At 39.2% G+C, this 27,048-nt stretch overlaps 1 protein-coding gene across 1 annotated transcript in view; it reads left to right on the top strand.

Annotated features, from left to right (window-relative positions):
* Window positions 1-27,048, top strand: part of RAPGEF3 (Rap guanine nucleotide exchange factor 3) — a 466,244-nt gene that overhangs the window by 261,558 nt on the left and 177,638 nt on the right. The window contains exons 14-16 of the mRNA XM_044083866.1: window positions 346-428; window positions 9,279-9,315; window positions 18,205-18,283. Of these exons, the coding sequence (XP_043939801.1) occupies window positions 346-428; window positions 9,279-9,315; window positions 18,205-18,283 (199 nt within the window). The remainder of the gene's footprint in view (window positions 1-345; window positions 429-9,278; window positions 9,316-18,204; window positions 18,284-27,048) is intronic.

Raw genomic sequence — 27,048 nt, 5'->3', positions numbered from 1 at the left:
ACATTCACCAATGTTTCTAATACAAGACTGACCCTTCATATTGTTCAAGGCAAGAAACAAAGGCCACCCATTTAGTGTCCAGGTATAGAGTCAGTTACAGTGGATTCACGTGTGCGTGTGTGCGTGTGTGCGTGTGTGTGTGTGTGTGTGTGTGTGTGTGTGAGAGTGGGAGTGTGTGTTATATATATGTATTACATAATATGTATATGTAAGTATGTATGTTTATATCTGTGTGTATATATATATATATATATATATATATATATATATATATATATATAAACAGCACTTATTCATTGCTGTTTTTTTTTTTTTTTTTTTTTTTTTTAACTTTTTTGATTACAGAAAATGGTCGAGTATTTTTCCAGTGAGTCCCAGCTTGCAGGCTTACTGAAGGAGCATTTCCAAGACCATCGAAAAATACGAACGTAAGAGATCTTCTGACATGGTGCTCTCTTTTTTCAAACAAATTAATTGTTTAATGTTAGTTATTTTAAGCAGTGGGACAGTTAAACTGTGATAAATATTTATTCCATAAATGTCACTAGGAAAGATTGCAGACATCTTCTCTCTTTATTTGGTGGCATTTTTGTTTAAGGTCCTTCCATATCTGATACTTCATTTTTGTGAATTATTTTATTTACTATATATCTCAGTAAAGTAAATTATTACAGCAGCAGCAGCATAAAATTCTGTTGTCGAAATCATTGTGTCTTGTAATTGTCAACAATAAATACATTTTAAAAACAAGTGTGTAGTACCTAAAACTAATTTTTCTTTAAATACTTCTTATTTAATAATATAATTACTTAATGTAAAACAATTATCATGAAAGGGTGTACTCACTAAGGGGTCTAAATTAAATCAGCGAACGCTGATTTACCGACCCTCTTTAAGCGAAAGCTGAAAATCCCAAACACTGGGAACAGTGATTTTTTTCCCCAGGGAAAAAAATTGCTGGACCGTTTTTGGGACTTTACCATTTACTCCACTGCCGTGTGATCTCAGAGTTTGTATATTTAAGTAGGGGGGTGTGGGGTGGGGCAAAGCCCCGCCCTTTATTTACTGTTTTGAAGGGTTTTTTTTTGTTTTTTTGGTGGAACAGTGATTTTTTTTTTCCCTGGGAAAAAATTTGCTGTTCTGAGTGTTTGGGATTTTAAGCTTTCGCTTAAAGAGGATTGATAAATCAGCATTCGCTTTTTATGCATTCGCTGATTTAACGTAGACCCTCACTAAGTACACATAAATTGCTCAAACTTTAGCTTTCACTAGTCCCTGAATGTAAATGTTTCATCTGGTAGCATATCCTTTTCTTTTTCAGTCATGGGACCCAAAGTGTGGTCTTCTTTTCTTTCTTTTTAACCTCAGTTTATATATTTTCTTTCTTCTTTCCATTCAGTATTTAAATACCATCATGGAAAATAATACTTTTTTCTGAAAGTGAAGTTAAACTGTTTCAAAAATGATAAACTTGAACAATAGATTAACAGGAGAAACAGAACATTACATTCATGAGAAAATACAAGAAATGGTGAGGTATTTCCTCGAGTCTCGCTAATTCTTTCCATCATGACCAGAGTTTTTCTTTTTCTTTTCTCTCTTATTTCATTAGGCTAGACAATGCTTTGATGCAGTAATGGAAATATACTAACCAAATTAATTAGTGAGTGAGACACTGCATCATTTTTAAGACAAAAATTATTCAAAGTGAGCCACATTATCTGAATGGGGAGTCAGAGGGCCATAGAATGATCCATACTGCACTGGTCAAGTTCTTTCATTTAATCATTTTATGTAAATGGCCTGCTGGAAAAATATGACATGGCAGCAGCATGTTTGCCTGGCACTGGTTTATCATTGTATCACCTATTCCCAGTCAAGATTAACCTCAGCAACCTTTAAGAAGCTGGCCTTTATTTCATCTTCTCTGAGGTGGTCGTCACACATACCAGGCAGACATTGAGTCTTTGAGTTTATAAATAGCAGCTAAAAAACACTGTCAATCCACAAGCAGGATACTGGGATTTGCAGTAGGAAAGATAGTACCATGGAAGTGAGCAAAGTTTGGGTAATGCCATTATACAATAACAAAACTTCTATGTAAAATATTCTACCATAGCAAGTACGAAGTGAGGGCAATTTCTACCTTGCAGGTAGACAAGTTATCAAATATTAACATTCAAAAGAAACTATCCCTACACCTAAAGAATAGGATGAGGGTCTGTTTTTTAAATATATAAAATGACAGACAGCTGAAGCAAGTCACACTGAGAAGTACAGCCAAGGATCTCCAGCCAAACATGCACAAACTTTGAAGAGGATACTAGTTTTGTGCCACTCCAGTAGCTTATGGGAATTCCTGATGCATTTTATACAATGCAGTGTAATTTCACTTGATTTACTTGGCCAGTAACTGACAGTTTTACCACATGTTCTATTTTATATGAAGAAAGTTTGAATGATCAAAGTCTTCCAGTTCATAAACTTGCTTATGCAAAGTATATACTTATATAGACTAATGCCTAGATGTTAGGATTGTAACAAATTCATGCAAATCATATATAATATACATCCCATGCATACTTGTCATTGATGCATTTGGTCATGTTATGTATGTTTTCAGCAGGTCTATATTATAACATTGAAGTTCAAAACTTTTGAATGTTATAATATCGAACCCAGTAGAGCGAAGCTACAGAGCACCGAATACTTTCCTAGGGAAAGTATTCAGTGGGCCATTTCTGCAGCTTTGCTATTTCCTCAACTGTGGAGCAAAGGTTATGGACCGGGTTAAGGTAAGTGTGCGAATGAAGGTGAGTGTGCGATTGGGCATGGGTTAGGTGAGTTAGGGTTAGGGCGTGGGTCAGGTAAATGTGCGATTGTGTGGACATGAGGGTTAGGGTGGGATAGTTGAGTTAGGGTTAGGGAGCGGGTAAGGTGAGTGTGCGATAGTTAGGGACCTTAGGGTTAGGGTTGGGTTAAGGTAAGTGGGTAGCTAGTGGTGTATGTCTGGTTTAGTGTAGGGTTTTGTGAAGTGTATGTGTGTGGATTATTTATTTTGGTGTGCTTGAGTTGTGTGTATGTTTGTCGAAACAGCAAATATTTCCCTGGGAAAAAATTTGCTATTCTGACTGTTCAGTTTTCTGGTGTTTCGATTGAATGGGGTCGATATTATAACATTCGATGTTTTTAGACTTCGATGTTATAATATAGACCCATTTTCAGCTACCCAGTTAGTCAAAAACAATGCTCTAAAAACTTTTCTGAGTCCTTGCTTAGCTAAAAAAAGAAACACATGCATACTAGATATATGTAAAAATAAAGATCGCCCTGCCAAAACAGCTGTCTTGGTTTAATTTCTCCAAGCCTGCTGGGTTTCTAATACCATGAGAGGAATGAACCTCATTCCTAAGTCAAAGTTTGATTAAAGTTAATGAAATTAGTGTTGCTTCAATCTTTGATGTTGGCCAAAAGTACTCTTCACAGCACCTGCAATGTGCCCAGGACTGACTATTTCTGCAATTCATATGGAGTTTCATGTATAGGTAGTCCCATACCCATTAAAGTTTTCTTCCTCCGGTTCTGTGGGGTTTTCTTGTTTTATTTTCAAGTTCCAGTTTGTGTTTTAATTATTGATAGCCCCAAACCTATGCAAGTTAGATCTTTAAAATATGATCTTAGATTTTAAAAAGTAATTAAATCTAAACTAATAAAAGCAAAATAAAAAAACAGAACTGCTGCCCAACCAATCTGAAAATAACGTTAATGGCAAAGCAAATCTCTCCTGCATGGCACAACTGATCAAGATCAATCTGTCTAAAAATATAACCAAAGGAGAAACCTAGCGCAACTGAAACCATGTTAGTACAATAATGAGGATGTGCTTCACCACACCCTTGTAAAGGCAATCAAAATGCAACCTGTCAAGCATTGCTTACCAAAATGCTGTAGGCCCTATTGCCCTGTCCAATGTTTGGGGGCTGGTATTTTCTATTGCCCCCACACCCTCCTACTTTTATATTCTAACTTCTCATCTAAGTTATCACATAATGTAAAAGAAAGGTACCTTTTTTCTTGCAAAATAAGGTATCTACTTTTTTCTGGATGTAATAACTGAGAGTATATAAAAGTATGATTGTGTGACAATATAGCCTTTCACACTGGGAGTTCTGGGTGGCTACTCCTGTCAAAAGGAACATTTTGTTCATCTTCCCTAACAGCTTCAGCCATTTGTTAAGCGGGGTTCTGTAGCCTGGTCACCAAAACAACAGTAAAGTAGGTCTGTGTATTTGCATGCTTAGTTGATACTCCATCTTTGTACAGCTACGTTCAGCCTGTGAAGGCTTTCTGGAAACTTCTAGTACCCGTCTGATTCTATAATAAAAAGCCCTTAGGAATGACATCCCTTTGCTTTGGAATTCGTGCCATGTCTCTTGTCTCTGCACTATTTAAATTTTGAGCCTGAATATCCAAGTCATCCCTGGCTCTTTGTTGCTGTTTTGTTATGAAGCTGTTATGTTTTTTTGCTGTAATCTTCTTGTTGATGAGTTCATCATTCTGAAACAACCAGTTCTGGAACTTTTCCTAACTAAATTTGTTTTCAAGACATGAAATGCACATCTTCATTGTTTTAAGTGAGCAGTATATAAGAAAAGTATAAATAAAACCAAACTAGGCTTCATTGCATAGACCATGCTATCTCAGTCTTTGGTCACAAATTGTGGGACTATGTCTATTTTTGCAAGCATCATTCCTTATTCCCCATTTTCCAATCAGAAATAAAAGCACATTTCAAGACTCTAGGAAAATGCAGCTGCTCTCTCTCTTAACTGTATAGATTAATCTCTTGTAAACCCTTGATAACCTTCTTCATACCTTGTTTGATAGTAATCTTTTCAGCATCCCAACTCTGATTTCCACCCTGTATATAATGCACACATATACTGTTTGTCAATCAGTCTATATATAATACTATTTATGTGTTGCCTTTACACCCTCCAGTCAATTATTATGTTCACTTTATATACAATATATGCATATATTGTATTTTGTCATTCACTCTGTATATAATGTTTTAAACTTACACTGGGGATTACATGCCTTACCTTTCTGCCAAAGGTTGGTAGAACTTGAGGGAGGGTTTTGGCAATTTTTGCCAAATTGTGCAAGTTGTGGCAACTTTGTTCTCATGGGGCTTATCTCCCCGGACCTCTACTGAAAATGGACATATATCCAGTTAGACTAGCCCAGTCAACAAATGTAAAATAAAATAAAAAATAAATAAATAAAATAATATAATGTAAGTATTGTGTTTACACTGGGCTGAGACTGAAAGAGTTCCAAAATGATCAGTGCCCTAACCCAATTAACAAATTCAAAATAAAATAAAGTATGCAAAAAAGGTTCTGCCTGTAGCTATGTAATTGCTTTGCACTTTACGTTGTGTTAGTGTCTTTAATTTCTTTGAAATTCTTTGCTGTTATAATAAATGTATATATGGTAGTTTTTATCTGTATTATTAAATAGCTTGCATCATCATAGTACAAAGATTATCTGCTGGACTTGAATTATTCATTCATTCTTTGTTACTTGCATTATCTTAGTCAATTTTACAAAGGGCCAAACCTATCTTGGCATTGTGCAATGAGTTTAAGGCTGAGAACTAATCCTGGGTGAGATGGCAGTTTACATCATGCTTTGGTTATACCTTAGGTCTCTTCTGTTAATAACACCTGGCCAGCAGGATCAGTTCAGCCACAAACTATAATGAATAATTGAATGAATGGCACTGCTGTGACTTTATGCAATATTTGTGACAATTGATGCAAGGCAAAGCAGCATTATTTGACCATTTTTTTTAATTCCTCTGCATGAATGCTTCCCAGTTAGCAAAGTCTTGCCAATCTTGGGTCCCTTCCTCACATATGACATCATCGGCAAAATGTTTTCTAACCCCCCTGTTATGCTGTTGCCACAGAATTATTGCTTTTATTCAACTTTACTTTTTTACCTTTCATATTTCAAGATCATAGAATCATTGGATATACAAGGCAGATAAATCAAAGGCTATGCACAAGTTGCCAAAACCCACCCTCAAGTTCTAACCAACCTTTGACAGAAAGGTAAGGCGTGTAACCCCCAGTGTAAGTTTAAAAAAACCCTTCTAGTTGTCCAAGCTATATTGGAAAACATATGAATGAGTCACGCTGCTTGACATGTAAAGGTGGCCTATTATAGAGTGATAAATCTCTCTCTCTCACCATCTGGTTTCATTTATTTCCATGTGTATTTTTATACATGTTTTTAGATATGTTCTTCTTGTACTGATCACACTATTGTCAAGACTCCTGGCATTGAGAAGAATCACCTTAATGTTATCCAGTTTAGGATTAGAAGTGTTTGCTATGTTGTAAAGGTCATTAGATGAAATTTGCCTAAAACGGCACAATGGGGGTAGCAAAGACTTTGGTCAGTATATGGAAAACTTTAAATGAGAGATGATGACCATCCTTTGGCAAGTTGGACAGACCATCTTCTTGTCTTAGGGTAATCCAAACTGGATCCCCCTAGAATGTCGGCAGCTGCTCAGCCAATTATTGAACTCCGTCATCATCTCCTTGAACATAAGAACCATTGTCAGTGAAGGGAGTCTTCAACTCAAAACCAGAGTCTTACCCTTGACTGATGTTTGAGTGGTTCCAGCATATCCTTATGAGTAAACTTTTGTGATTTTCATGCCAGGTTATTTACTCCTACTTGGACTATGATTATGTTATAGTCCTAAGTATTAGGGAAGAGAGTCTTGAGTGCCTTTTTATGCCATTTATCCTGGCTCTGGAGAGGCAGCTGACAGTAACACAGTCTTTGTTCAACTTGGTAAGCATGGAGTCAATGTGTATAACAGTACAGTCTCCAATTACTAAGATGATACCACATGCTGGTTTGCATGTGCTAGGTTAAGCACAGTATGTTGGTTTTGACATGCTGATAATGGGTTGCTTGCAGAGGTTAGATATGATGATTTTGGCTGGTATCTAGACTTCAGAGATCTAAGAAGCTTGGGTAGAGAGATTTTTTAAAGGCATCCACATATGATAGCTTTGTGTTGTTAGTATAAGGTTGTTGTAAAAGTGTGGGTGAGAGTAAGAAAGTGTTATGCTGACTGCATGCAGGTGGCTAGGAGAAGGACACCTCCAATTTTTTTGGTATTTATACCTCTCATGGATACAATTCCATAGCATGAGCAGGATGCAATTTTCATGCTACACAGGAATCTAAATGCTAGAAAATTGGCAATAGATGGGGATTTGTCTGCTGTATTTCCATGATGGCCAGTGCTGCTGTGTGATTCGAGTCCGTGAAGGAAATAAAGAGGGGCTGGTGAGCACTGAGGAAGTTCCTTGGACTAGTGTTATCTTCTGACTAACAATGCACAATCAAGGATGGCTGGTTACCAGGCTTCACAGACAATTGTCCCTCAGAGCAAAGCTGTGTGAATGACCATAAATTGTTTTCACTAGGGTGGAGTGAGTGAGTGACAAATGCACAGGAATTGAAGGTGTACTTTCATTAGTAGGCAGGGGAAAATTTTAAGTAACTTGCACTACCCACTATGGAACTACAACTGAAATCTGGCTAGTCAAACCAGTACTGTGTCTGAGAGTGCCCCTATGGCTAAATAGATAACTAAAAAAAACTGCAGTATAAAGTTTTAAACTGGAAGCAACCGATAGACAACTTAATTTCAACAACAAACTGTGCTTTCCTGAGTGTTTTTCTATTTAGCTGGATGTCCAAATACATTTTCTTAAATTTCTCAGTGGGCACACATTGGCTATGCTCTCTGTTGTATTGGCATAAAGACAGATGCTGAGTGGCACATCTCTCTGCACCAATAGCATGAAGACCGATATTGTGTGGAGCTCCATGCAGTAAAGAGCAAATCAGAACTAATGGAAACCAAGTATAATTTGAAGTTACCTGCTAATTTTAAAGTCAGTGCCTTTATATTGTTTACAGTGCCTTTGTTCACTCAAATTTGCGTGCAAACTTATTTGTTGTTGGCATGTTACCATATTTTGGTTTTAGTCTGGGATTTTGCTTTTGAAGACTGCATTGTGCATGCAGTTAGTGTTATTTGGAACTCAGCTGTAGTATTTTAGGTCATATTTTATTTTATTTATCATGTTTATTTTGCCGTCAGTTTCATGTAAATAAATATAAAATTATGCTTGGACAGTATTCCAAATAGGTACAGAGATAACAGATTAGACAGTACTTGTATTGTAAACTGAAGTACTCTCTTAAGAAGTAATAATTTGATTGATATATCAATGGAGCAAACTTTACTATCAGAGTCCAACACAGACTGCGCAGCCCTTATCAGAACTTATAATTTCATAAATTTAAAGTTGTTGTCTTTGTTTTCTCACATTGCCTACTTTCTTGAGGCATCTGAACATCAGGATATTGTGGGTTCAGTCAGTATAAGCATTAATAAACCACATAGGAATAAGTGTTCAGTTTAGGTATTATTATCAGAATAAAAATAAAATTTGTGGCATTGTTTATCTGTTGCTGTGAATGAGGAAGTTAAGATGATATCTGAGTTAATTTAAGAGATATAACATTCACTAATATTTTAGTCCACGTACATATCAGAGAAACAGGTATTTTTGATACTTGAAATCCCTTCCTTTCTATGTCTGAAAATCACTTATCACAGCCACTTAGGTTCTTCTCACTTTTGCACTGAAGATATGTAAAATGTGGCCATACAGTGCTGTCAGGTTGCATCCTTCCTTTTTGGCTTCATTAACAGCCATTGCCATTAGATCATAGTAGATCACTAGCAAATCAGTCTGTTCACCTGCAGGTAATCTAGAGTTAGCTGTCCAATTAGTGTATGTAGTATGAATGTTGGAGGAAACCTGATTACCCAGAGAAAACCATCCTGATTACAGGAAGACATGTAGACTCTACACAGAAGGCACCTCAGCTGAGAACCAAACCAGTGAACCTCTTCCTGTGAAACAACATTGCTACTCACTGCTGATAAGTCAAATAAGTCAGCATAAATCAGTTATTAATATGAGAAAAAGGTGCTGCAGGTTGAAAGCAAAATGTCCATCTTTGGAAAAGTGAACAGATATAGAAGGAAATTAATATGAAATGTCACTTTATTTCACATTCAGATGTCTTGTTCTTGCATATCTTGACTTTTTTCCATTGCGATGTATTATTATTAAAGGTTTTTTATGTGATTATCTGTATTGCAGCCCAGAGCTTAGTGCCAATACACTTAAGCGGAACAAGGTAAGGGAATATTTTATTTCTGAAACTTGAACAATTTGAAGTTAACATTGTTACAAGTCCTTTTCTTCCATGGCATTTATGGCAAAAGAAAATTACTTAACCATATGTAGTTCTGACTGAATCTTTCCTTTTTATATGGGGACTAAAGTGCTGCTAGTGAAGTTAGAAATCCATAGTCTTAAGTAGCAGGGAATGGTTGAAATGGCTATAAAAGATGAGGCATCCAGAGAACACTGTTTACTGTTTTACTGTTTTTATTTATTTATTTATTTATTTTTTGGAAAGCTTATCAGTGTATGTCATGTTGCTACCAACAGATGACTTTGTAACATAAAAGGTTGAACTATGACCCAGATGACCTGAGATCAAGTAGCAGAGCAGGCAGTAGAACAGGCAGGCATAAGAAGCAAAGAAAAGTTATACACATCTGATTCAAAAAGGCTTGAGATTAGGTTACTGGACTGACAGTGATGTTACTAATAAACTGACATGTGAAGGAACAGGGCCAGCTTATTTTTATTGCTTGCCCAAAATCCACAAAGATATAAGAAATCCACCAGGTAGACCGATAGTTTCAGCTACTAAATATTTTCTTCACAATGTGGGTGTTATATTACAGAAAGTGTTAGTTTGTTTGTTTGTTTGTGTCTTTCGGCTTTTCCCGGTTAGGAGTCGCCATAGCGGAACTCCGGTCCGCTAATAATTGGTAGTTGATTTTTACGTGTCAAGTTACCAGCCCTGACACACAACCTTCAACGAAGGTGCGCCCATTCACGTATATCTCCATGCAGAAGATGCTCTAGCTGAGAATCTAACCGGACAGCATCTTACTGTGAGGCAACAACGCTACCGCAGCACCACCACCGCAGGTCATATTACAGAAAGTGTTAGTAAAAGAAGTAATTCAGCTTCCTTCCTATATTAAAGATTCTTTTAATTTTTTAGAGAAAGTTAAGAATGTTAGATGGAAGGATGGCATGTATTGGATAACACTAAATGTGAAGAGCCTTTACACAAACATCAGACATAATTTTGGGCTTAAAGTCCTTAGACTTCAAATGGGTAGTAGTCCCCTTACATATTATATTTTAGAGTTAATTCAATTTAGTTTGGAAAATTATTTTTTTTTATTTTGAAGATCAAATTTACCAGCAAGTACAAGGAATGGCAATGGGTTCTCTCTTTGCCCCGATGTACGCCAATCTTTTTATGGACATGATGGAAAAAGAATATATATATATATATATATATATATATATATATATATATATATATATATATATATATATATATATATATATATATATATATATATATATATATATCGTAATCCTTTTTTAAAAAATATGTTAGATTTTATTTTAGGTGTATTGACTATTTATTTTTTTTTATGTGAGGGTAGTGCACATTTAGTACCACACTCTGTGGAAAAAATACAGCGGAATAGGTTTCAGATAGCAATTGATGGTCTACAATATGGCCAGGAAGTTTCAATTTTAGATATAAATTTGTGTGGAGTAGTGGGCGAATGTATAAAAATGAGTTGTTGTTGTTGTGTCTTTCGGCTTACCCCAGTTATTCCAGTAAGTGGAACTCCAGTCCGCTAATGTTTGGTAGTGCATTTTTATGTGCCAAGTTACCAGCCCTGACGCACAACCTTCAATGAAGGCACGCCCCATTCACGCATATCTCCTTACAGAAGACGCTCTAGCTGAGAATCGAATGGGACAACGTCTTGCTGTGAGGTGACAACGCTACCGCAGCACCACTAAAAATGAGTATACATAGGAAATTTAATGAGGTGAACCAATTTCTAATTGGCACTAGTTGCCATCCAAAACATACTTTGGAATCATTACCATTTGGGGAATTTTTAAGGATATCAAGATTGAGTAATGTTGAGAGTGTTTTTAGAAATTAATTAGAACAGACTGCAGCAATGTTCGGGAATAGAAGACATGATGTGAAAATTATTGATAGAGATCTGAAGCAGGTATTCAATATTAGATATGGAATAGATAATAAAACAAAAAATTATGGAAGAGAATATGTTAGTAGAAGGAATAAAATGGACATAGATAGTTTATTTTTGGTCTTAGGATATAATGTGTTGAGTGAGAATATCAAACAGATCATGCTTCATTACTGGAAATTTTTGAAAATTTTGATGAATTAAATGGCCTGGTGAATAAAACGTTAATATTCTCCTATAAGAGAGGTAGAAGCATACAAGACTTGGTGGTGCACATTAAATTTCAATGGCCAGACATTCATTTGTCTATACAGCTTTGGAATAAGGGGACGAGATCCTGTAGAAAGTGCAGGGGATGTTCCTACATTGTAAACACTTTTCAGACTATAAATGGCATCCCTTTTAGTGTAAATGGGGAATATACTTGTTGGACAGAAGGGGTAGTATATGCTATCAGATGTATGTGTAATATGTTCTATATTGGACAAACAAAAAGAGCATTTAAAGTTAGATTGTTAGAACATTTGAGAGACATTAGGACAGGTAAGATAGAAAGCCCCTTAGCCCAACATTTTAGAAGTTGCCATAATGGAGATCCTGAAGGACTTTAGGCAACTATTTTAGAACAGATTTGTTTTAAGAATAATGATAGGGAAGCTCATAGATATAATCTTTTAAAAAAGGAAGCAATATTTATTTTAAAATATGGTACATTAATACCGAAGGGATTAAATACTGAATGTTGCTGGAAAAGTGTTATATGAAATTGGACAGTGACACTTGAAATTGGACAGTGACACTTTAAAAGTTTTAATTGAAGTTCCAATTGATGTTTTTATTGTTTAATTGCTTATTGATTGAAGCTGCTGGAATTATATAAAGGACTGTTGAATTGGTATATTTTACTCTTTGAAGGCTATTTGTAGCCGAGGCACTAGAAAAATAAAAAACTTTTTGTGGCTTTGGTGGTATCGTTTATGTTTAAGCACACAGTTCTTGGTGTTGTTGAGCAGACAGTAGAACAGCCTGGGGGAGGAGGGCAGTGGGGTATAAGTGGCTTATGTCTGCTCATCTGTCCAGCATGAGCGAATGGTGGTTCCAAGCTGGACATTCACTTTTGTCCAGTCGCTTGCAGAGCAACAGTAGGCCAGTACCAAGTGACATGGAACTGATGCTCCTCAGAGTGTGAAGGGCACCCTTGTGGACATAAGTGTAGTACTATGCACACATTTGGGGGAGTTGAGGAATGCCCCTGCAGTGATGTGGGTTCCCACTATATCCGTTAGTGAAGACAAGACCATAAAGAAAGACCATGAATTACATTCTGTGATGCAGGCAGTTAATAAGGAGAAGAAGATGTGTAGTTTGGTGCCTGGGGGGGTACAGAGTGGTCATCACAGGGCTCCAGTTTGTGGAGTGAGCCAGACCAGGCTCAGCAATGAGATAAGAGTCCACCTTCCCAAAGCAAGCAGTCGGATGTGGGAATACTGGCAGAGGCACAAACAACCCTTGCAACTATCTGGATGACAGCGCCTCCAGACAGCTCTTATTTCTTTAGTAGGAACACCCAGTACAGGGGGAATGATTGTCAGCAGGCAAGAAGGGAATAAGGATACAGAAAAAACGAAAAGAAAATTCCAGTTTTTGAGATTTGCCTTTATAGGACTATAGCTCTGAAAGTTAAACTCCAGCAAACCTCTCTAATGAACTTTTTAAAAGCACAAGTAAATTTTGAAGAAAAAAAAAACACACATGGATTTAATGTATAGTACCAAAGAAAGGGTCTTCACCACTCACACAGTATCATCTTATAATTTCAAGTTCACTTCTACCTCTCTGGATTTCTGACATTGGTCCTTTAGTTCCACAAATGGTAACTGTTTAAATTCACAATAAAAATGATGTTGCAGTTCTGACAGCCATTATGAGAAACTAGTGATGACAGCAGAAAAGAATTCTTCCAAGCTAAAATTTCAGGAAGCCTTGCAATCCCAGTTTCCTGCATAGCAAGCCCTTTTATTTCTGGGATACAGTCCTACATGGTAATGCCAAAGGACTGGTCACATGAAGTAAAATAGTAAGTATCCCACTGCCATGCCACAGCCAGTCCTCTTAACGTACTGCCAACTGATGGCTCTCACTCGAGGAACTGCATAGGGAATAATGCCTTGACTGAGAGGTTTGCCAAACAAGTAAACTATGGCTAATCGGCTCTGGCACCCAGTAAACAGAGATACTAGAAGCAGTCAGGAGATGAACTCTGCCAATTGGAACATCCATACATCTGTAGTCAGAGTTTCATTACTTGTTAAACAGGATGCAGTAGTTGCTATAAAGATTAAAATGGATAACACCAAACTTATGTCATGTGTCAGAACTGCCAAATATAATTGTGCTGAATCTGATTAGAAGCCAGAGATGGCTGAAAAGCAGAATACTCATCTCCCTTTTTTCAGCGAAATCAGATATTTATTTTATATATTTGCATTTTTTGTCGTTAGATGTCTGTCTATATGAATGTTTAGAATTTATTAAAAATGTTGAAATGTGGAAACAAAGCATTTTGATAACTGAAAAAGTATTAAGCAAATTGACAACATTCATGTTTTATATTTGTACTATCATGAAAGGCAGCCTTGCTGCAGGTTATTTTCAAATACGTATGCTACTGAGGTGCGTTCCTCGAGTGGAAGCCATCAGCTGGCAGTATGTTAAGAGGAAGATATAGCAAACCTCCTGGCTGATAAATTCAGCTGCAACTTTACTCGTCTCTCCCCTCAACCTTCCCTTAGGAAATATCATCAAATATAACTCCCCCCCTACTGTCACTAGGGAACACGTCCTTAATGCTCTCTCTAAGACCAAGAACACTGCATCAGTGGGCCCAGACTATATCCCAGGATGCCTTCTAAATAGCATGAAACATGACCTGTCAGGGCCTCTGGAATTACTATTTAACTGTATCCTCCAAACAGGTTTCGTGCCTCATGAATAGAGAAAGGCAACAGTCCCTCTGCACAAAGGTGGGCCATCTACAGACCCTGGAAACTACAGATCCATAAGTCTCACTAGTCTTGTATGTAAAGCCATGGAAAGATGATCAACAGAGATATAGTAAACCTCCAGACACTGGACCCAACCCAGTTTGGTTTCATTGAGGGCAGATCATGCCTACTCAACCTGGTGGACTTCTTTGAGAAGGTAATCAAAGCAATGGATGTGGGCAAAATTGTTCACACTAACTACCTTGACCTGGCCAAGGCATTTGAAACAATACCCCACTTGGGTATTGTTGACAAACTCAAAAGGTTAGGTACAAACCTGTATGTCACCTGGTGGATAGCCAACTGGCTCACAGACAGGACCCAGGAAGTTAGAATTTGGAGTCCACCTCTACAGAGAGGTCAGTCACAAGTGGAGTCCCTCAGGGATCGGTCCTTGGACTGCTTCTTTTTGGCATTTACTTCTCAGAAGTGAAGGCTAATGTCACTAGTCTCTGGCTGACTAAATTTGCAGATTGCTAATTAGGAGCTGGCATTGAATCTCACAGTGACACAAATGTTCTCCAGTAGGGGCTGACACAGACAAACAACTGGTGTCAGACTCATGGACTAAAACTCGATGCCAAGAAATGTATCCTTTGGGAAGTAATTCACCCCTGGTAACTATCATATTGACAACACACCCCTTAGAGTTGACCCAATAGTCAGGGACTTAGGGGCACACATAGATAGTAATCTAGCCTTTGACCATCACGTGTCTACAGTGGTGAGGAAATCATTCTATGCTGTGTAGCTTATAAACAAAGGTATGGCATCTAAGTCCAAGGAAGTCCTTGTTCCACTGTATTCAGCATTCATTAGACCTATCATTGAGTACAATGCCTCCTTTGGTGTGTACCTAACTAGGGATATCCAACAACTGGAAAGTCCACAGAGGTTCCTCCCTAAAAGAATACAGGGCATAAGTAATATGTCCTATGCAGACTGCCTAAAGGCCCTTTGCCTGTATTCTGTCTCCTACAGGCATTTGAGGGGTTATTTATGCCTGGCATACAGGTTATTGTCAGACCCCACTCTGATGGACATCCTGCATATCCACAAAACAAACAGCACCAGAATTACCCATTCTAAAGATTTAAACCTTGCCTGTGATATAAATAAGACCTGTTGGAGATATGGGTATGTATCCCAGAGACTACCCTGTCTATGGAACAGGGTCCCCATCCATATGAAGCAGAGTTCTTCCCTAATCCAATTCAAGTGTAACTTGGATAGTTGGATGGGAACCAGAAAATCATCTCTGGTTTGGCACCTATGTCTCTAATGGACACAGGTAACCTGTAAATGGTTCATCTTCCAGGCCAATCCTGACACTTTACAAGGGTATCAGAACTTGTCAGAGATTTGAAATGCATAGCTTGGCTTAAAATGTCCCTTGTGGTTGTTAGCCTAGTAAACACCTATGAACCTGTACAAGATTCATATATATTTATGATAGTAAAGCCTCCCACAAAACACAGTTGCTGTATTTTTTGCCAATTTCTCTTGTTTTCACAATTATTTTATTAAAATAACCAGGATTATGTTAGCTTTATGATTTACCCTTAAGCTTAGACATTTAACTGCAATAATGTCCCTAAAGACAGCACATGTAAGTTTTCTATATACATTATATCAGAACGACAGAATACATGGGTATGGGAAACACTACTGTACTCATACTAAATTCTGCTTAATGACAGGATTGCACAGTCCCTTTAAATATGGGCTGGAGTTCATGCTTAACAGTGCTGCAATGTAACTTGCTGTTTTCCAGGGAACCTAGTTGCACTGCAGTGCCATTCATTGATTAAACGTCATCCATGTTTGCAAAAGAGTAGCATCTCATTACCTGGGACCATTACCCTGGAACGTGTGTGATTATTCATTGCTCTACTGTGCATTTGAAACAATGATGGCATGGAAGCACCAGATGATGATGGCTCCATATGTTGAAGTATCAAAATGCAGAGCGCTGATAAGCCAACCCCTCCCCCCCAAAAAAAACACAGTAGAAGAGTGAATTTTGAAAATCGCTCTTCTCTTTTAAATGTCTTTTGCTGAGAGAGGGTGTAACCCCCTACTCACGCCCTGAACTTGTATATAAACTCCGAGATAGTCATACATCGGAGAAAAGGAAGTTTCTGGGAAATGGCATTGACCATTCAGTCTATGTATTTCAGGACCTAGTCTAGTGGGTTCTGACATGTTAAATGGTTACTAGTGAGAGAAACACTGGCATCAACTCCCAATCCAAGGATGCACACTCACAACCACAAACACAAATCAACTTACCTGCACTGTCTACTTGTACAGGCTAAAACAGCTCAGAGTAATGGTATACTGATTTCTACTACTGAAAGACAAAAACATATGCATTACAAGAATACTGTGCACACTTATGCCTTTGGATCCCTGCCCTGTCTGCACTTGAGCAGTTCAGGCATCAGTGAAGCCTGTACTTTGTTACTCCTTTAACTGGTAAAGGTGTCAGGTCTAGTACATGTGGTATTGTGGCATTCACTGGCTAAAGTGCACAGTAATAGTTCTAGACTGGGAAGGGTGCCAGTATGGTCTAGTACATGTGGGACTGTGACATTCATTGCCTAAAGTGCGCAATGATGGTTCTAGTCAGTGAGTGGGTTCACTAATAGATTGGCTATGAATGCTGGTCATAATACCGTTACCCAAGTGATGTAACCCTTTACCTTGACTTACTGTTAATTAGCTGTGTAAAAACTCTGTAGATCAGGATGAAAATGATAACCTTGCAGATGGTCCTTGCACCTGTTACATACCTGATTCATTTCTGATGGTTTTGACCTGTTTACAGGTATCAGAAAACCAGACATTCTGCTGTTTGTAATGAAAGACATAAAAGATTAAAAACATTATTCATTTTTTAAGACTTCATGAACTCATACTGTACAGAATAAGTGTCACTGTAAAATCATTTCAGCAGCCTAACTCTTCCAAGATTGGCATTACTGAACAACATCGATGTCTTAACAAAGATGATCTAAGCAACTGGGTGTCACCAAGAAACAGATACTGCAAATGGGCAATACAACGTACTTTAGGATGTTTGAGAAGAAAAATATGCTGAGTTAAAGCCTACTTATCTTATGGTGTGCATTGGATTGAGACTATAGAGGTATCAGATCTACAGTGATGTGTATTATACAAAAACATACAGAGCCAGAAAGCAACAGTCTATACCTACAATGTCCTAACCTCAGCAGCTAGCAGAGCAGCTAACAGATTCTTAAATGGCACATAAATAAAAACATGGAGTCATGAGATACCATCCTTTTGTTATGGTTTTCAAACTGGTCAGGCTGTCATCAAGAGTGCCCAGTTTATAGTACATTCCTGAGGTGAAGAGATGGTCAGTACCATATTTTACAAACAGTATTTCCTTGCCATACTATGTGCATCTTTTTGGACATGCATCAGCCATTTTTGAGAATAGTTGATCATCAGTGAAGTTATGAGAGTACAGAAGTTATAAATCATTTAAACTGTATATAGTTTAAAGTAAGAACACTATTCAGCATCTGCAGAGACTTACTATCTGTTTTTAGTAATTATGTTTAAATGTCACTTGCTAATTTGGATGGTATAAATTAAACTGTCTACCTCGTTAGTGATAGTAGGTAGGAACCTGTCTTATGAATTCTGTATGTATTTTTCTTCAGTCCATATTGTTATTTGAACTTAATACTCAGTGCCATACTGATATGTAGACTTTTAGGAATCCTGGAATACGCAACAGTCTGTTCCACAACAAAGACCGACACTTTTTACAGGATGTATGTTGTGAAAACATAAAGTATAATCTGCGTTAAATTTGAATACTGTTTGTATTAATCACAGCAGGTGCAAAATGAAGTGAATTTGTTTGCCAGTCTGGATGATGGATGCAATAAACCAATCACGAGGCCCCAAGATAAAAGTAAGTAGCAAAGAATCTTAAGTCACAAAATATGGTCATTGCAGTGTTAGCAGATGTCATTGTTACCAAATACTTTTGTAATGCTTTTTGTGGGGGTTTTGGCTGTAATGCTACAAACTGTGTTCTGATTTATTTGTCACACTGTTGTGCTTTCTTGCTTAATCGATTTTTTTAATAAATGTTCTGCTTTCTGAGCTTTCCACTCTGTATCTAAAGTTGTATCCCTTATGGGAAGAAATCACAGCTTTCATAGATGAAGCATCCCAGGGACATTTTCATCTCTTTTTTTTTTTATTTGCAAATTAGTCCCTTTTACACATATCTTGATAGTATACCAACAAGTCAGTATGCAATAGGCCTAGAATGAAAATGTCACTCACTCACAACTGTGATGTTTCCCTTAAAAATCTTCTGTTAGGTCCCTTGTCTCCAGCACAGAAGAGTATGAACATGAAGCACTCTGAAACATGCGCACGTCTCACTCTTTGGGGGAGTGTAAGCAGGCTCAAGGCTTGTCATTGTGCCTTTTCCCTCTCGGGCACTCCTGTGTCATGGACAGGAGTTGAACCAGATCATCAGCCAACAAGTCATTTTTGTTATAGTGCTGCTGGTCTGTTGCTTTTACTTGCTCATCCATTGATTCTTTTGCCCTTTTAAACTGGTACTGAATTACTTCATTAAAGCATTTAGTTATTGTTTTATTATTATTTCATTATACTGATGTGTAAGAGTGCATTCTACTGTTCTAAAGTTGCTGCTCATAAGTTTGCTCTGTCACCCTTATCCTTTGTAATCTGTTATTGCTATTTATTATTATAAACATGTAGCATTGTGCTGTTAATCTGGTATGATACTACTGCATTACAATATTCCTGAGCATAATGTATAAAGTTTACTGTGAAGTTTACAAGAAGTGTACACATCACAGTAACCATTTGGAGTTCAAAGGCAGACCTACCTTTGTGCTGTTATGCAGCAGTGCTGTGGACTGTCTCTGTACCGTGCTACATGCTGGTAAGGCATTCCAGGGGAGAAGCATATGCTAACTATCCCTGAGCACTCACCCAGAACTGCCTGCGTAGATTAGCACAGCTGCTCCTGGCACCTCGCAGTAGTGAACATGGCCAAAAGACTGAGCTCGTCCATCGTGGTAGAGGTAAGTTCTGAGGAGATGTGGTAAGTTGATGTTAGCAGGTGTGTGTGTGTGTGTAGGTGAGGGGCTGTGCATGTAAGTATATGCCTAGGAGGCAGCGGTAGGGGCATTACTGTGGGGATAAGCTAGATAGGTGTGTGTTGGGGGGGGTGAATGAATAACTGTGTATGTGAGAACAATTGGGTAGGGAGAGGGGTGTTGTGCGTGCAGGGCAGGGTAGGTTGGCTGTCATTCTTCCGCTCACTCCTGGACTAGCAAGCAGTGCTTGTAACATTAGGTCAAGAAAACCATTAGCCACAAGGAATAACTCTTTAAAGTCATGCATGATTGGCAGTTAAACAGAATAGGCATCAGGGTTAAGGGGAACCACTAGCCATGAGAGATACCTTTTTAAACTCTCGCCTGAGTGCCACTTAAACAAAACAGGGACTGGGAGTGGGGGAACCATTAGCCACCAAAGATACCTATTTTAAACTCATACCTGAGTGGCATTTAAACAGTACAGAGATCAGGGGTAGGGGAAACCACTATTCGCCAAAGGTATGTCTTACGCTGTGTGCCTTAATGGCACACAGAATTGGTGGAACACTTGACACCAGGGATTAAGCTCCATAATGTGCATAAAAAGCATTTAAACACTATGTGGGTTGGGGGAAACATTAGATGCCAGGGATAGCCTATACGGCATGTCTTAAAAGACAAGTATTTAAAAAAAAATGTGAGGCAACACACACTTGACACCTTAGATAAGTAGCATGCCTTAAAAGGCACTAAAGGATATTCCAGCCCTTTACCCTCCCACCTCTCACACAGGACATTAGTCCTTTGTACATTAGTAGATTCCAGGGATATAATCTTAAAAATAAAAATAGTAAAAAAAAATAAACTTAGTAAATAAAAGAAAGAGGTGATTTGAACTCTGTACCTTTGTCATACAAAACATATATTGAGTATCTTGGCATTATGTAATGCCTGCAACAGGTCATGAGATAGGAGGGAAAAGGGCAGGGAAAGTTAATCATACCTCTCAGCCACTTATAGCAAGACAACAGGACAAAAGGCAAAATTAAAAATGGGACAAACCCATGGAGATATTTTCCATAACTTAGAAAGTAACTAGAATAGCAGCTTTTGCACTTGCGTGCATTTAGTGAAGGATATAAAGTGTGACACTCAAATGTCTGGCATTAAGGGCTGACTGTAATCATCCATGAATTACCAGAACAGGGAAAAAGTAATCATCAAGGTCATTCTGACAACAGGGACGGATATGTGGTATGTGCTGAGTGTGTGCACCTGTGTGTGTTTTACTGTATGTTTCTGTACTGTACTGAGAGTGCTACCTGTTAACACAATGAGTTCACCCTTGGTAACTACCATAGGAAACGGCTGATCTGCACTTGTGATAGTTAATAGTGATAAACAGGCATGCAAATTAGTTATTAATGAGGTTTTTCCTCATTGCACATAATATGTCTCTGAATCAGAAATATTCAGTTTGTGGAAACATTACCTTTTTACTGCAGCCCTTAACATGAGTGCTAGAGTTATTTATGAATCCTTAGGTCTGTTTACTCAGTACAAAAGTGTTAACAAAATTGCTGTTCAAATTCTGTCATCACACTACGGCTTTCCCTTAGTGCTGTTGTAGTATGCTGTTAACACTGTTGTTTGCTTTACTGATTTTTGTATAACTGCTTTACATTATTGGTTGAGATGTGGGCTTGGAAAGTAACAAAAGTAAATGTTCTTGCGTAGAGTTTTTAAAGACAACATGGAGCTGAATATGTTTTTTCAGTATGGCATGATTATGGATGTGAGAGCCCTTAAGTTGTTGTGTCTTTTGGCTTTTCCCGGTTAGGGGTCGCCACAGCGGAACTCTGGTCTGCTAATGATTGGCAGTAGATTTTTACGTGCCGAGTTGCCAGCCCTGAAGCACAATCTTCAATGAAAGTACGCCCATTCACGCATGTCTGCACGCAGAAGATGCTCTAGCTGAGAATCAATCAGGACAATGTCTTACTGTGAGGCGAGAATGCTACAGCAGCACCACCACCCTTAGGTAAGGAAGTATAATGTTATTTACTTTAGGTAAGGAAGTATAATGAAAAGCCCCTTCTTAATCTCAAAAACTTGTATGTCAGCTGTAATGGACAAAACCTCATACGTTTTTTCTTTGCTTTGGATTTACATATGCTATTTCGAAATGTTATTTTGGATTGCTAATGGCAGTCATTGTGTGTTACCACACAGCAGTCTTCCACACAGAAAAATGTCAACAAATTGCAAAGTTAATTAAATAAGAAAAAAAAAGGAGCTGAGATAGCCTTTGTTTTTCTTCTGTAAATTGTTGATAATAACCTTATTAAACATATTGCTATTATCTAATTGTACAGATGATTGTCCAAGTGTCTCATTGTGACACTCCCCAATCCCAGTAGTACGTTCTTTGTTTTCTTCAGCAACAGTTGCATACATGCAGACTGTATCATGAAACTCTGATACATAATCACACCCAGAATAAAATTAGCACTTGTCTACAAAATTAAGAAGCAGACGATGTTCTTCATCTCACATTGCTGCAGTCCTTACACTTGGGTAGTCCGCTGTCCTCGGTCGGCCCGAATATCAAAGTATAAGGCTGACGTCGGTCAAGGCGCATTTGACTGACATCAGGACGTCAGGGTACAAATGCGCATGACCGACGTCATATCCTCAGTCTTTTTTGCCGCATGGTCTGATGCAGAAGCAGCATTGCAAGTGCCGGTTGGCGTTCTGAGATTTTTCGATTTCGAAGTTTCAGACCGAGTTCAAAGTTGGCTAAGTACCCCGTTGGGGAATATTTTAGTTTTTTCTTGCCTCAGTGATTTACCGGATGTCAGAAAAAGTCAATAATTGCATTTCTTGAAAGAGAAGGTTGGATTGTGCAAGGTTAGTCTTTGGGAAGCGGTGTAATTATAAAATGCCGTCGGATGCTCCGACGCCCGCTTCTTCGAAGAAGCGCAAGGACAAGGCAGTTAAGCCTAGGCTAGAAGAACCGTCTGTACCGGACGCCGGTTCTTTAGAGGTGTCGGTGGAGCCGGTGGCTCCACCAGAGGTTTCTTTGTGTTCCCAGGGTGAGACCTTATTATTGCAAGATGTGGCCTCTCAGGAGGCAAGTCAGGCTGAGGGGGCTTCTCAGGTTACTATACTCCCCTCCCTTCCTAGGGTGGCTAGGCCCTCTCCTTCTGTTTCAAAGGCTTCTCCCAGGGGCAGGCCAGGTTTGGCTTCAGTTGGTGTTACCACTAGCTCTTCAGGTACTGTGCCCAAGAAGCATATGCTTAAAATGGCAGAAGATTTGATTACTTTAATTAGGGGTTCTATGCCCCCTCCTGATAAGAGGCCTAGGATGGAGCCTGAGCTGGGGGGTTTTGAGCAGGCTTCAGATGTTTCAGAGTCTTGACTGAAGACTTGCAGGAGTATTCTCCTTATTCGGATTCTGATGTGGATGATTCTACTCCTTCTGCTTCTCCTCCTGAGGATTTTTCTTTTCAGAAACTCTTCATTCCATGAGGGAGCATTTTAAGTGGGAAGGTCAGGACTTCTCTGATTCCAGGAAAAGGCTTAGGAATTTTTGTTTTTACCCCAGCATAGGCCTTTGGCTATACCTCCTGTTTTGGATGTAGTAGAAGATGTTTTACAGAGGCTTCTCTTAATCCTGATTCTTTGCCTCCTGCTCCTGTTAAGCCGGATAGGTATTACAGGGTGCCTGAAGCTCATAAGTATCTTTTTAAGAGTCCTAGGGCTGACCCAGAAACTGTTAGTCAGGGGCCTAAAGGTGTTAAGGCTTCTGTTGTTAAGAATCCGGTTCCTGCAGACAAAGAGGCTAGGGCCTTGGATAGATGGGGAAAGAAAGTTTATACTTCTTCCACTCTGGCTATGAGGGCTTTGAATTGCCAGTTTCACATGTTGAAATACCAGAATTATCTCCTTTCACAATTAAAGTCTAAGGTTGATGCTCTGGCGGTAGGTATTGATTGTAAAGAGTTGCAAGATTTAGTGCATGTTTCTGAACAGGTGGGTAAGCATTCTTTGCAATGTGGTTTTGATGCTGTACAGGCCTCGTCTAGGGTGACTGCCACTGGGTCAGTTCTTCGCAGGCATGCCTGGCTACGGGATCAGAATTTGTCTGATCATGTTAAAACGAGGATTTTAGATGCTCCTTTACAATCTGACGTGTTGTTTGGTCCTCCTGTTGAGACAGTTTTAAAGAAAATGGAGGACAAGGCTAAGTCTATGCAGACTGTTAAAGATTTTTTGCAGGCCCAGCCTCCAAAGTTTAGTAGAAATTGGCCTACTAAGGGGTGGACATATCCTTCTTATGATTCCCAGTCTAGGGGTAGATCTAGATGTGGTAGGGGTAGAGCTCAGGGCTCTTTCAGGCCTAGAACAGGGAGTTCTCCTGCACAGTCTTCAGGTGAGGGCAGGGGTCAGTCCTTTCGTAAACAGACCCAATGACCTACCTTTTCAGCTGCCAGAGCCTTCTCGTCTGGCAGCACCTTTGGGAGGAAGGTTGGCACTTTTCAAAGAAAATTGGAGTTTAATTACCCTAGACAGATGGGTATTGGATATCATACACCACGGCTACAGGTTTTATTTCCATACCTTGCCTCCTTTCAAAGGCATGCCAGACGTTCCTCCTCAACAAAGAATAGAGGCTCACAAGCAGGTTTCTCTGTTGCTCCAAATAGGGGCCATACAGCCGGTCCCTATGCCAGAAGTGGGCCTAGGATTTTATTCTCGCCTGTTCCTAGTACCAAAGAAGGGGAACACGTGGAGACCAATTTTGGATTTATCTATCCTCAACACTTATCTGGACATTCCCAAGTTCAAAATGTTGATGTTGCAGCAGCTTTTACCTCTGCTGGGCAAAGATCATTGGATGGTAACTTTGGATCTCAAGGAGACTTACCTTCATGTTCCTATCAGACTAAGTTGCAGGAAGTATCTGCGTTTTCGAGCTGGGACTTCTCACTATCAGTTCTCTGCATTGCCCTTTGGCTTATCTATTGCGCCCAGAGTGTTCACGAAAGTTCTGGCTCCAGTGATAGCTTTCTTCAGGCTAAAAGGAATACAAATCTATCCTTATTTGGACGATTGCCTGATTCTGGCTCAAGGAAGGGAAGAGCTTCTTCATCATTTGGAATATGTGATAGCAGTGCTAAGATGCCTAGGGTATTCTGTGAACGAAATAAAGTCCAGTCTAGTACCCTCTCAGGACATGTGCTTTCTGGGTGTGATACTGAATACAGCATCCCAGATGGCCTTTTTAACCCCGGACAAACAAAGGAGTCTATCCCTTTACTTCCATCAACTATCTCATCAGTCCGTGCTGACTGCAAGGACAGTCCTTCAAGCATTAGGGTTCATGGCATCTTGTATTCTGGTGCTTCCCAATGCCAAACTGCATATGAGGAAGCTACAATGGTATCTCAAAAATGTATGGACACAGCACTGCCAGGATCTGGAGACTGTCATTCAAATAATACCTTGCATTCAAAAGGAATTTTTATGGTGGGCTCAGGAATGTCACCTAAACAAGGGACTCTCTGTGACCCGGCTAGAGGCGACTCAGATTTTAACGACAGATGCCTCAGACAAAGCTTGGGGAGCTCATCTAAATGGAAAGTGGATACAAAACAAGTGGCCTGTCAGACTACAACATCTACATATCAACATGAAGGAGATGTTAGCAGTCCAGTTTGCATTAATAGCTTTCAAGGAATTACTTCTTCCAGGGCAGGTGTTGATTCTAACAGACAACACAACTGTCATGTGGTACATCAACAAGCAAGGGGGAACGCATTCTTATCCTCTATGCAGGCAAGCAATGATTTTGTGGGAGACTGCTCTCATTTTACAGCTCAATCTTCAGGCAAGGTTTCTGCCAGGAGCACAGGACTCCTTAGCAGATGTGTTGAGCAAACGAATTATGGATCCCCACGAGTGGAAATTGGATCCTCATGTATTTCAGAAATTGACAGTGTCATGGGGAACTCCAGACATAGATCTGTTCGCTTCTCCACTGAACCATCAGCTGCCAAAGTTTTGCACAAAAAGGTTTCATCCCACAGCTTAGAGAGTGGATGCTCTTTCTTTCAATTGGAACAATCTTCATGTGTATGCCTTTCCTCCTCTGCCTCTCCTCCCAAAGGTACTTCTAAAGGTCAGACAGGACAAGCCAAGGATGATTTTAATAGCTCCAGATTGGCCTAGACAGCACTGGTACCCATTATTGAGAAGTCTGGTACGGAAGCCTCCATGGCCTTTGCCTTTGATTCCACACCTGTTGTCACAGGAGGACAGCCATTTGCTGAATGTCAAGCTTCACTCTCTTCACCTAACAGCCTGGCATATTCTGTTTTGAACCATAGAGGGTCTCAACTTCCGCAACAAGTTTTGAATGTGATTTTGGAAGCTAGAAGGCCTAGTACAAGGAAAGTGTACGCAGATAAATGGAAGAGATTTTTATTTTGGAGTGCAGCAAAAGATTTTGATGTTTCTGAGCCTAATTTGAGTGTGGCTCTTCAATATCTAACTGAGTTATTGGACAAAGGTTTGTCTTTCTCTTCTATTAAGGTTCATGCTGCAGCAATTTCGCTCACTATGATTGTGACCCACCATTGTTTTCTCATCCTTTGTTCAAGCAATTTCTTAGAGGGGCAAAGAATATAAGACCCCCACGAAGGGCTCCTACTCCTGCTTGGGATCTCAATTTTGTGTTGGAGAAACTCACTCTACAACCTTTTGAGCCTGCAGCTACTTCTGAGTTGAAATATTTATCATGGAAGACTGCTTTTTTGTTGGCAATTACCTCTGCAAGAAGGGTTTCTGAATTGCAGGCCCTTATGGCGGTTGAGCCTTTCTTGATTTTCCATAAGGACAGGGTATCATTACGTACTAATCCTTCCTTTATGCCTAAGGTGGTTTCTAGTGTGGCTTTAAACCAAACTATTCATTTGCCTACTTTTTATGCAAGTCCCTAAAATAAAGGGGAAAAGATTTTGCACACTTTAGATGTACACAGGCAGTTGCGTTATTATTTGGACAGAACTAAAGGGTTCAGGCGGTCTCAGCAGTTGTTTGTTTCTTTTGCTTTGAGTTCTCAGGGCAAGCCTGTGTCAAAACAAACTATTTCTAAGTGGATTGGGTTTTGCATTGCTTTCTGTTATTCCCATCATGGCAAAGAAGTTCCAGCTGGGATTAGGCCTCATTCCACTAGGGCTACTGCCACTTCCAACAGCTTTTTTGAGGAGAGTGGCAACCAAGGATATTTTGGAGGCAGCTACTTGGAGTTCAGTGCATACTTTCTCTAGGCATTATCACCTGCCACTTTACTCTAAAGCCAGGGCTGGTTTTGCCACTGCTGTTTTGCAGGGCATTTTGGCAGCTCCTGCTTCCTTGTAGTTAGCCATCCTCCCTTACCTCTGCTTTGGGATTCTACCCAAGTGTAAGGACTGCAGCAATGTGAGATGAAGAACATAGTACAGTTTTGTACCTACCATAAATGTAGATGTTCGAAGATCCACATTGCTGCAGTCCAATTTACCCTCCCTCCTTCCCCTCTGCAGTT

The sequence above is a fragment of the Protopterus annectens genome, chromosome 9.part0, assembly GCF_019279795.1.
Source record: "Protopterus annectens isolate FY-2018-M chromosome 9.part0, PAN1.0, whole genome shotgun sequence".
NCBI classification, from domain to species: domain Eukaryota; kingdom Metazoa; phylum Chordata; order Ceratodontiformes; family Protopteridae; genus Protopterus; species Protopterus annectens.
Note: the sequence above shows the minus strand (reverse complement) of the source record. Positions and strands in the feature narration are given on the sequence as shown.